General features: G+C 45.1%; 1 protein-coding gene across 1 annotated transcript; it reads right to left on the bottom strand.

Moving 5' to 3' along the window:
* Positions 1–5886: 5886 nt before the first annotated feature.
* Positions 5887–10375, bottom strand: LOC124707615 (putative respiratory burst oxidase homolog protein H). The gene is made up of 15 exons (XM_047239281.1): positions 10027–10375; positions 9347–9509; positions 9223–9271; positions 9021–9134; positions 8515–8937; positions 8032–8418; positions 7839–7934; positions 7608–7723; positions 7427–7529; positions 7214–7302; positions 6977–7127; positions 6743–6892; positions 6519–6647; positions 6353–6431; positions 5887–6263 (listed from the first exon to the last, which is right to left on the bottom strand). Exons 1-15 carry the CDS (start codon positions 10373–10375, stop codon positions 6154–6156), a joined length of 2508 nt encoding a protein of 835 aa, XP_047095237.1. The 3' UTR covers positions 5887–6153.
* Between the last annotated feature and the right edge of the window lie 1502 nt (positions 10376–11877).

Here is an 11877-nt window from a genome sequence, read left to right as displayed (position 1 = left end):
AAGTTTTGCACTTTTTTCTGGGATGACTGGTTTTGAAAACAAAGTGCAAAACTTTCCATTTTTAGCCAGGTGGTGTGTTCTAGCAATGTGCTATAAAATTGTAATGGTACTTGCAAAAGACACATTTGAGCGGTGTGTTTCAGCAAATGCCATAAAATAACAGTGTCCTGTAGCAAATTTTTCCTTGCATTTATAGAAGTTAAGTTATGCATTTAGCAAGTTGAAAAATATTTTAATTATTTAACATGTTTTAAGTTGGAAGAAAGTCCATTTTTTAGTCCTTGAATTCTAGTGAAAGTTCACTTTTGGTCCTAAAACTTACCTGTGAGGGGTCGGCGGTTGTACAATATGGTACTAAGTATAACAAGTAACATATTTTCTCGGTCACATCATCATGCATGGTTGATATTGGCGAGCCCTGATGAGTCCAAAAGGCGGCATGTTTTTTATTACATAAATATATTGTTTTTCTCTCATTACATGCTCTATCTAGATTTGACTATGTCCTAAATGAATTATTGCAAGTATTGGTTAATTTTCATGAGAGATTTGAACAACTAGTAGTTTTAGTAAGATTTTATCACTTTTCCTTGTATTTGATGTGTGGGTAGGTTTTCTGAACATTTATGGACAAAGCACGAGGAAAGAAGCCAAAGGGAGGCAATTGGACGAGTTACATGCACCAGGACTTGGCCATTTCAAATGTGGAAAGGAGTTAACTTTTCCATCACAATATAATAAATATCTAATACCATGGTGTTGTAGCTCTTGTTTATATGAATCCAATGAGCAGAAGAACACCTCAATCAAAATTTGTATGAAGAAATGACTCCCAATACACTGAAGGAGGGCAGAACCTTTAACGGCCACTCGTACAGTCGTGATGGCCATAAACGTATGAACGTATGGACCTCCATCAAGACCGTTTTGTTAAACTGAACAACATTTGTGAAGGCCCGAAGGCCATATCTGGTGGGGAGGTTATCCCAGACGCAAAACCGACCTTCGGTAACCTATGTAAGGAGGGGAAAACCCTAGCCACCATAACAATCTCACTCACATCTTGGCACTACGGAGCCGTGCCGCCGCCATAGCTCTTCACCAACACCTCCATCAAACCATTGAAGGAAGATAAGAAGAAGGTGTTGGACAAGGAGGCATGGACATCAACATTATCAACATCTCCGAGTTCAACACCGATTCTGCAATCCATCGCGTTGTAATCCAAACTCTATTGTGGATCTTATACATGTGTCATGTTCATCCATCCATGTTCATTCGTATGATGTTTTGTGCCACTTTTCTTGAGTAGTTTAGTTGGGGATATGGATGAACCCTAGTATCAATATAAAATGAAATAAAGATCTATATTGTTTAATTGTAACATGTGAAAGTGGTGGTTATCTTCAATGATATTGTTTGGTGTGCAACATGCAATATTTTCCATTAGGGACATTGAAGGTAATCATCGTTGAGCATGGTTGGAGATACGTGGGCGTACATGTGATAGCAATTCGCCGAATCTTTCAACCCTATCTCAATGAGGGATACGAGGTACAAGAGCCTATGCCCACAACCACGGGGAGACCCTTAATTAGTGCACATGTGCCATATGGGATGAGAAAAGATAGTGGTTATGAGGTGTGTGGAACAATGCTTCTGGGAACACCTTTATTCGGGCCTCTCCTCAGTTCACACATGTAGAAAGAAAACATATTAAATCCTAATCATGATTAAGCTATGCTAGTGGTAATTCTGGACTACCCAATAATGTATTTATCTTGCTCTTAATTTACTTTCAGTCTTCACTTTATCTTGTTTCAATTATTGTCCTTGTTTGAAACTACTTTAAACTTTTCGGTTGATTACAGAAGTTCTGTAGCAACCTAGAATAGGTTGTTTTCTTAATAAGGTGTGAACATGGCTGCATTGACAACGTACTCGCGGGGTTGTTTAGTTTCCATTTTGCAGAACTCCAATATGATTGATATTTAAATAAATATTTGATGTTGTTAAGTGCTGCAATAACCCCTGTTTCCGTGCAGGAAATCTAGTCATCAAGACCCCTATGGACTACCAACTACGACACCGCCAGCCCACACGACCAGTAACATTTCCCACGTCATTTTATTTGTTAATTTAGTGAAAAATCAAGTTTTTCATCATCTTTATTTCAAAATAGTGTACCGTTTACCTCTGAACTTGAAAACACGCATAGTGCGACCGACAATGAAACGTTCCATAACCCAAGAACATGATAATTGCTAAATAGACTCTCAAGAGGTTACAAATTCCATCTATCAAAGTGTACTTATCAACGCCTCAAGCTTGAAGGCACTCGGAAAGTACACACTTACGTTCACGCTACCAAGACACTTCTCCTAGCCGCCAATAATCTAAACTTATGCATAAGTGAAACCGGCATGCCCTCCACCCGGTTGGAGCGTCACCTAGCTCCAGGACCTTCCCCAGGTCTTAGCCTCAACCGCACTCTCTTGGTCACTAAGTTTGGCAAGTTGGTGGCATCAAAGAAGGCTTAAATAGGTTACATAGGTAGGGTCTACCCAGATCGACAACGATGGCATAGTATTCTAGGTTCAGATTAGTTGCACCATAGACTATCCCCATTGACAAAGAGGGGGTATTCTATGTATAATATGTTTGTTAATGATGCCTCTCTCTCTCTAGTAACTATTCTTATTGTACCATGATAATTGTTCTTAGGATGCCTTGTGCCTAGATACTAATTTAGGGAGTGTTAATATTGATGAACTAGAGATAGAACATTGTCATACTAATATGCAGAGACAAGAGTGGTATGATAACTCTAGCATGGATGAACCCGTTATGGGGGCGATGAGCTAGAGAAGGAATACACTTGACCCCTTGTCTGAGTACTATGAAGTTTTCCCTATGATGATAGCCAAGATAATGTTTTACAAATTTAGGGAGTGTTAATATTGATGAACCCATTAATATTGGGGTAAAGTGTCTTCCTTCTCTAGAAACTAATTTTGGGAGTGTTAATATTGATGAACTAGATAGAGCTAGAACCTTGCCATACTAATATGCAAAGACAAGAGTGGTATGATAACTCTAGCATGGATGGACCCGTTATTGGGGCTGATGAGCTAGAGAAGGAAGACACTTTATCCCCTGCAGAGTACTATGAAGTGTTCCGCTATGATGATAGACAAGATAATGGTTTACAAGTTATATATAAATCCCCAACTCTCTTGTTGTAGCTACATGAGGAGATATACCTACCACATCAAGTTCATCTCTACTTGCTTGAGGGCAAAAACTAATTTATATACATGATGCCTATGCACCTCAAGCGGGTACGACTCTGACCGAAACTATGTTACAAGGTGCTCCATGCTATGGTCGGAGGTAAGTATCACTACTGGTGTTATTAGTAGTATGCATAAGTTTCGTGGCTCAATTGGGAAGTGCTGAGTTGAACCAGGCCAGATAAAAACGTGAATTTTGCAAAATCTACATTTCGTTTGGTAGCCTACATCGCTGCTTTTGCACGAGTGGAAAAGCAGATGCAAGTTGTTTGGTTGCCTGCACTCAATTTTGTTGCCCGTTATTAGAGGCACATGAACTGGCATTAGCGGACACATAAGACACTTATGGCTCATTGGTGGCGACCACCGCGCCGAGCGGCGGTGCTCTTCACCAGCGTCTCCACCAAAACCTGCACGGCCGCGCCACCTCGCTCGCTCGAATGCACACCACCAACAAGAAGGCGGCGTCTCCGAGCGCGCCCAAGGTCGCCGGGACTTAGTGGTCATCATCCTAGGCCACGAGCGCCGATGGCAGGCCACCTCATCTTCACCAGAAATTCGGTCGCGTTATTGTCTCGCCTGGGTGCACGCCAATGACACGGTGACGGCGCCACCAAATGCGTCCACGGTCGTCAAGAATTTGCGGTCGCCGTCCTCGGCCATGAACAGTAGGCGGCAGGCCAAGCGCTCACGATTTGCAGGAATTTGCGGCCATCATCCTCGATCGCGAGCAACAGGTGCGTCTACGGCTCCAACGACACATACTGAACGGACGCGAGGTGGCTATAGAGTGTCCGCTTCCTATTCTTCCTCTTTCTCTCTTCTTCTTCTTCTTCTTCTTCTTCTTCTTCTTCAACCTCACTTACAAATGTAAACACCTACACATGAATTCCTCAACCAAATAGAGAAAATTGCAACACAAAAGTTGTGGGAAATAGCAAGATCAAGCTACTCTTGTCCCTCTCGTGGAAGGAAAGAGAGCCGGTGGCTAGGGTGGAAACTCTAGCCGCCGCGGCCACCCATCTGCCTTGTCCTCGCCGTCTATGATTAGGAATCGACGGGTCCTCGCCTCCTCTGCTAGCCGCTCCGATGGTGGGAGGGGGTGGGGACCTCGGACTTGCGCTCGGTGCTATAGAAGGTCCCTTAAGTTTTGGTGAACCGACATTGTTGCTATGGTAGCTATGGCGGTGTTGTGCAGGACAAGAATAAGGTATTCCCGCCTCCTCATCCACCTCATCGGTGGCGATCTCTCTAGTGGCATTGAGGAGGGCGGAGATTCGTCTGGTCGTCGCTTCCATGGAGTGGTGGATCTCGTCCAGTCTACGCGTATTAGAGGTTTGGTGTTAGAAGCTTCGGATCAATTCAAGGGTGCAATGACAGTGACATCGGCTCTAGGGTGCTGGTCCTTAGGGGCACGTGCACGAAGACTTCTCGACTGTCATCAACATCGTCAAGCTGGATCCGGTAAGGGAGCGGCGATAGCGGCGGGTCAGCGGCTCGCTCTGGCAACATTAGTGATTGTTAGGTGGTCCAAGGACCTCGATGTAATTTCTATTATGTTTGGGGTGCTTTGTACTTCTTGTGAACTCATGGAGTAGATTCAGATCTTTTTCGCAAAAAAAAAGGATTCAAGCTACTCTTGAAAGGAAATTTCAAAAAACTACTCTTGAAAGGAAATTTCACACGGTTGATTGTGTGTGATAAATCTGAAGAAATTCTTGCAAAAAACCTCCAACTTTAGAACTGAACCTTATCGGCGACATACATATTTTTCGTGTAGAGCTCGTCTTGATTCGGAGTAACATTGTGCTAATCACTAGTGGGTAGGATGAACAAGTTTGGAGAAACCGACAGTCGCATGAGTTGGGGCACTTTTACTCTCGGTCTAACTTGTCCCGCTAGAAACAATCGATTCGAGCGTTGCTTTTGGACTGACTCTGGAGTGCTTTAAGGTTCACTCCCGACACAGCCCCACGTGGGCAACCAACTAGAGCAATTTCGTCGGCATGTTGTCTGACCCGACTATCTGCAGGCTACCAAACGCGCTCTGCACCTCGGATCGACGTCCCTTAGGATCCGAGTGAATATAATACTATAGAGCATCTGTGCCTAGATAATATGAGAGATTAAGAAAAAAGGGTTTTCAGGAAGGCATATCGCCACATGGGCCGCGCTTGCCGGCGTTCACGTCTGGTGCTGGTCATTTCCCGTCGCCGCCGCTGCACCAACAGAGGTCAGCCGCCGAACCCTCTTCCCATTCTCCCTCCTGCCCTCCCGCCCTCTCCGCTCCGTTGCGGTTGCTCCACGATAGGGCTCGCGCCTCTCGGCGCCCAGAATTACCCGACGGCAGCTAGGGATTCCTCCAACGTGTGTATATGTATGTACTATGTGTAATGCAAGGTGCAGGGTATGAAGGTATAGCCGTGGAAAATGGGTTGGTTCCTGTTGGTAGGGTGGATATATCGAGCCAAGATGTGGAGCATCGTTCAGAATTTATGCAGTTTGATTCAATTTATGGAGCTAAAGAGCCAAGCCGGAGGGTAATCGTGTTTCAGCAAAATGAGTAAATGAATCGCTTTAATTTTGAGCCAACTTCAAACTCGATCCAATCAATTATGAACCGAGCCAATTGCCTGTTCAAGTTCCAAATTTTTCTAAGAAGCAATCTGACTGGTGAAACAAGAAAAATACATGAATTTCCTCCTCCTATCTATGCACGGAAGCAGCGCTAACTAATGCCACATACTTTAAACTCCATGTAGTTTGTACACCAATATGTGCCCCAGCTCCCGGCAACACTTGCAGAGCTAGAGCTGCTACACGATGCTAGGACGCTACCAAATTTCTTTCTTGCCTGACCTTAGAAGTTCTCCTTGTGGAAATGGAACCGCGTTGTTGTTGTGTGGCTGAATTCTATTGCAAGGTCCTTGAGTGTTTTTGTGAGCGTTGGAGATCCGCAATAGAAAACACCTGTGGATTTATGCAACACTTTAGTATCTCTGTGCTGCTAAAGTGTAAAGCATGATCCTGCACTTGAATTTTGATCAGATGTGACTCACCTATACGAGCGTTCTTGTGGGTATTGGCCAAATCAGAGTACACCTTTCTCCAGTTTGGCCTTGCGAAATGTGTCCGGATCTGCGAAAATAGTGATCAGAAAAGGTTAAAACCATGACGTATCTGAATCTATCTGCAGGTTAACAGGGGCAGTGAGAAGGGGGAAACCTTGCTGCCCGATACGATGTCCACACCGTCTTTTGCGTGTTGGAGGGATTGAACCATGGCAATCAGAGCTGACCTTGCATCGCCTTCCTCATACACACTGGTCAGGTAGTTGTGCATCTCGATTGCATTCTGTATAGCGAGAGATTATGTTACTTTCTTGTTATGGAAATGATAGTGAAAAAGTGAAGTTCCTCTTTACTGAAGCAGTTAGGGTTGAGTAGTACATCACGATCGCTTTCAGCAACTTCATTCATGACACCTTTGAACCATTCAAAGGAGCCCTGTTCCCTAGTAACCCAGTAGAAGTAAGCTCGGCTTGGCCCATTGCTCTTAAAGGTGCCGCCTGACTCCTCGTCCTGCATGCTTTGCATCTCCTGTTGAATCCAACTCATTCTATTAATCCTACATTTGTACTCATGTATGAGAAAGAATTTCCAGTAACAGCTGGAGAAGTTTACTTGACTGGACTTAAGGTTGTGCAGGAGATCCTTCAGTATGCTGATGAACGGAGTTGCACCGATTCCAAGCCCAATAAGAAAAAGAATGTCATATTTCTTGTAATTTTGAGCAGGTGCACCGAAAGGGCCATCTATGAAGATCTTGGGAAACCTACATGAACAAAGCCAAGTCACCAAGGTTAGTGCAATAAACATATTCTCAAGCAATTCCTTCAAAAAAACTGAAGGCACATTCACCTAGTATCCTCTCCCCGACCTTCTGCTATGACTGTGGTTTCAAGTCTTGAAAGTGTGGCCTTCTTGGAACTAACTTCTTCTTCACAGGCCTGAATGAATTATTATACCTTTCGTCAATTAACTAATATAAATACAGTGTAAGCTCATGTTAATCTTGAACAAATTGTATTTTTTCTCCCCTCCCTCACTCCCTGTCTCTCTTTTTCTACTGACCTTCCCAAATACATTCCTTAGTTCTGTTGTCCAGTCACCTAATGTTCGGATATGTACACTCAAATAATCGTCTCCAGGTGCAGAAGTGATGGAGAAGGGATGCCTGCAAAAATTGAAGAAATTCTGAAGCCAAAGCCTTTGAAAATTCATGAGCTGGAAAATGAAGATGATGAGAAAGTACCATTCAAAAGGCGACACATCTGGGCATTTTACAAAGAGGTACATCCCACTTTTGTATTTGAAACTTGCTGGCTTCTTCATGTAAAGAGAGAGCACATTTCCTGGGTATATTGCTGCCTGCAGGACACATTTTGGATCATTAATGAGCAGTTCTCCTGTGGCACTTGCAATCTAGAATGTGTACTGAAGAAAACACCTTATGCGTGGTATTCATGTATAATCTATAGCTTACCTTGATGACACTCACTCCGTAATTCTTTTCGCGAATTCTTCTGGTAGCTCTCTCGGAGGCATAGAAGAGAACAGGAACTGCCAAGTACATCCATCCCTGTGTAAACACATCCAAAATTGCAATTTGAGTTTTTATGCATAAATATTAAATTCAGAAAACAACTACTCTTGCCAAATAGATGTAGGAAAAATACCGTTCTCTTGTACCACTCCTTAGTGAGGAATATGAAGTAGGAATGCATCACCAGGAGGATATATGCAAACACCAGCAGGTGGTGGGCATACCAGAAGGCATTGAAGCCAGCAAGGTGGTGCAGCGGCGACGGCAGCTTCACGACGCTCCTCCTGAAGGAGTGTGTCGCCAGTGTGAAGGAGAATGACATTATGAGGATCAGGAGGATGCCAGTCCATCCTGGAGTGCTTGCAAACAGTGATCCCCATGTTGGTTGAACATAGTTGAAGAAGGGCCCCAGCTTCTCCTGGAACTGGTCACTTGGACACGAGACCAACCTTGGGAAGTCGCAGGTCAGGTGAGCAAGTGTATGAGTACCTGCTCCAATTGCAATTGCCAGTGCAATAACCTGGATATATCGTGATCATTAGATGCGGGGAAATGATGGTTCCATTGTCACAAGATGCAGTCCTAGAAATGGCACGGAAGCCCACTTTATATGTACCTTGTGGAAGTTTATGTTATCGTCAAATGGTATGACATTGCTGAGAGCAGTTGATCGGAGCGCTGTCAATGTGTTTCGGCACACCGGGAGCAGTATAAGGGCCATGTTCAGCTTGGTTGTCTCAGCGGCACCCTTTGCGATGCAGACACAATAGCCCATCACGTCGAAGACCTCCCGCCTCCTGTATTGCACAAACTTGAAAATGAAGAGGGCAATGTTGACGATTCCCCACAACGCAATGACCCATATCCTCTTCCAGTTCTCATGGATGAAGTCAACAGTCTTGGTCATACGCCTCTGCATTGGGCTCCGGTAACTGGAAGGAACCATTGTCTTCGCAAGGCTTGTTGACGCCTGGTCCATCTGATCTTGTGTTCCCTCAGCCATTACCATCCGACGGAGTAGCTTCTCCAGCTGCCAAATCTGCATCAGGACATAACATGAGCATATATTTGTGTATGCGCTTGCTGCATCAGGAAGAAGAGAAGTTTTTTATTTCCTGTCACCTCAATGTAACCGCGACCATCAGGGTCCAGCTCTTCCATGATCAGCGAGGCGTAGGTCGCGGCATGTTTCTTCAGCTTCGAGAGCTTGTTTGCTGAGGCGCTGAGCACGATAATCTGTATATGGAAGTAAATACTGAAATTTATAGAAGCACCGTGGACTGTGGAGAAGGGCGGGCAGATTCAGAGATGGTACGCTACTGACCTCTTTAACCTCATCTTCTGTGAGCTTTCCATCACCGTTCTTGTCACACCTGATTGCAAAACAATCTCATCAAGATGCCAGAAGTAAGCTGTTGCCAGTGAAAAGAAGGAAGGTAGATCTTTACATGTCAAAAAATATCCGTAGCCGTGCATCGAAGTTATTGTCAGACATCTCCTCCCAAAATTCCTTGAGCTGTTCTTTCGAAAGTCCTTGGTCTGGATCGATCTTCCTTCTCCTGGCCATCGCCACGAAGACCTCGCCTGCAAATTCCTTGGAATCCGCCATGCCTGCAAGGAGCAGAGCAGTTCTGGGCTTAGAGGTTCAGTTTCTGCATTCTAAGAGTAAGAGCCAGTTTCCACGATACACTGGTATTTTCATGTCTGTTTTATAGACTGCAGCCGTAAGTATGTGCAATGATCTTGTTTTTGGTTTATTGTTCTTGTTGTGTAAAAAAAACTAAACACCGTCTGAGAGTTACAAGGAACCGAATAATTCATGTCGATAATCGACATGCACGAACGCCTTTGTTCAGATAAACTATTACAGTCTTGAACAACCAACGTGGCTGGTTAAATTAGAAAATATATTGCATCTCACGAATTGTACGTTGATGTGATTATTTGACACCGTTTAATGATCGATTGAAACACCATTGGATATGCAAAGATGCTTTACCGAACCGTCAAGCTAACCACTGTCACCGCTCGAAAGAAGGCTACCACTGTCGGCGTCGGAGCATCAAGATCGCGGACGCAGGAAGCAACAAGGTGAGGTGACAGTCGCTCGATCGTAATTCGTACGTACCGATGCATTTGGCGAAGTTCTCCTGGTGGAGGCGTCCGTCCTCGCCGCTCATGTCGTCGAAGCGCTTCTCGACGGACTTCCACCCGTCCTTCCCCGCCGACGCCTTGTCGAGGAACCGGAGGCCCCGGAGCGCCGGCTGCGCGCTGGAGTGCGAGCGCTTGAGGCCCATGACGGAGTCCGGCACCCGGATCGAGGTCACCCTCGACGCCAGCCGCTTCATCCCGGACGCCAGCCGCGACGGCTGCTTCCTCATCACCGGCCCCGTCGTCGCCGGCGGCGGCTGATGCTGCTGATGCTCCGGCTCGTTGCCGAGCGGCACGTCCACGTACCCCGCCGACGACGACTCCATCGCGTACGTACGTGCACCGGCGGCGACACCACGCGCGTACCGCGCACCTAGCTAGGCGCACCACCACCGCCTGTAGCTTATTTTGCACAACGATGCGAGGCTGCCGGTGGGCGGGCGTAAATTTGGAAGGGATGAGACGGGAGGAGAAGGGAGGAGAGGAGAAATTGAGGAGAAAATATGGCGCGTACTGCGGAGAGGGGACGTGCCAATTATAGCCGTTGCGTTTGCATGCGCGCGGCACGGCCGGGCGAGCGAGCTTGGCCGCTCGGCGTGGAAGAACGCCGAGTCTCTGTTTGTTCTTCTGGCTTCGTTTGGGAAGCAGGTGGCCACGGACCTCACCGTGGCGCACCGGTATCCTCTGGCCGTGCCGTCCACGCGAGTATGCCTTGCCCTGCCCTGCCCAGCTGTGATCCTGTGAGTGAACCGCTGTACGTGAGTGCCGGTTGGTGGTCGGTGGATGCCATTTGTTGCCAAGACGCCCCAAAACCGTATGTGCAACGGAGATGATCATTTTACAAGACAAATCTATCTTGGTGTCGTTGATCAAATTATCCAAGAGCTTAACACGAAATACATGTGCTTTATGAGTTGTTGTATTTACTTGATTACTTCTGAAGTTGGTGCAGATCTTACCGGTTTCTACTGTGAGTGTTGAAAGAGTCTTTTCCGCAATAAACCTAGTGAGGATTAAATTGAGAAATAGCATGGGTGATGGCCTCTCTAACTATTGCTTGGTGACATTTGTTGATCAAGCTCTATGCTTGGAAGTAAGCAAGCATGATATAGTTCGTGCTTTAATGGCAATGCAAAGGGAGAGAGCTGCACGAGACATCCCGTGCATGGTCCATCCTTCCAGTTTTTCATACTTCAGGGATATTATGTCATCTCACCCAGTCACTCACCCTCTCTCTCCTTTCACATTTTGAAACTTCTATAGGTTTTGAACAAAAAAGTGCAATTCTAAAACCATTTGAATATCTGAGTTCATATTGAAGAGAGCTTCAAAAGAAGGCCAATGTTGAATATATATATTTTGATAATATTTGAAAATTGACTTTTGAAACCTAATGAAACTTTGAAAAAATTGATGACTCATGGTGAAATTTTATTGTGAAACAGTTTTTTCACTGAGATTTAAACATTACGAATTTTGTGTTTCACCATACTTTGAACTTGTGTTTCAAACTTCGAATGAAATTTTGTTCTGAAATAGTTTCTTTCGTTGCGAATCATGATGGCATATAATAGAGTGATATTTTTATACTCGTCTTATCTTATGTTCTAGGGGCACGAGTCATAAAAATGGCGGGGAAAAAGTGAGAAACATGGTTTGACAAGTGCATTCCAGTATACATTCAGAAAACACGGGAAACATGGGCCGGAAAACAATGTTGGTGCAGCATAAGGTGGCGGGAAAAGGTTGTTTTCCAAGTATCCCCTAAGACCTCGTTCGGTTGCAGAGGGTTAGATACACTACGGATCTGAACCCTGCAGGGATTTGG

The sequence above is a fragment of the Lolium rigidum genome, chromosome 4 (assembly GCF_022539505.1).
Source record: "Lolium rigidum isolate FL_2022 chromosome 4, APGP_CSIRO_Lrig_0.1, whole genome shotgun sequence".
NCBI classification, from domain to species: domain Eukaryota; kingdom Viridiplantae; phylum Streptophyta; class Magnoliopsida; order Poales; family Poaceae; genus Lolium; species Lolium rigidum.
This window is presented reverse-complemented; position numbering and strand designations above follow the sequence as displayed.

Coding starts and splice junctions, on each gene's coding strand:
- LOC124707615 (XM_047239281.1), bottom strand. CDS start 10,375: ATGGAGTCGTCGTCGGCGGGGTACGTGGACGTGCCGCTCGGCAACGAG. Junction 7,530..7,607: donor GATGTGTCGCCTTTTGAATG/GTACTTTCTCAT, acceptor CAATTTTTGCAG/GCATCCCTTCTCCATCACTT. Junction 7,128..7,213: donor GGTCGGGGAGAGGATACTAG/GTGAATGTGCCT, acceptor TTGTTCATGTAG/GTTTCCCAAGATCTTCATAG.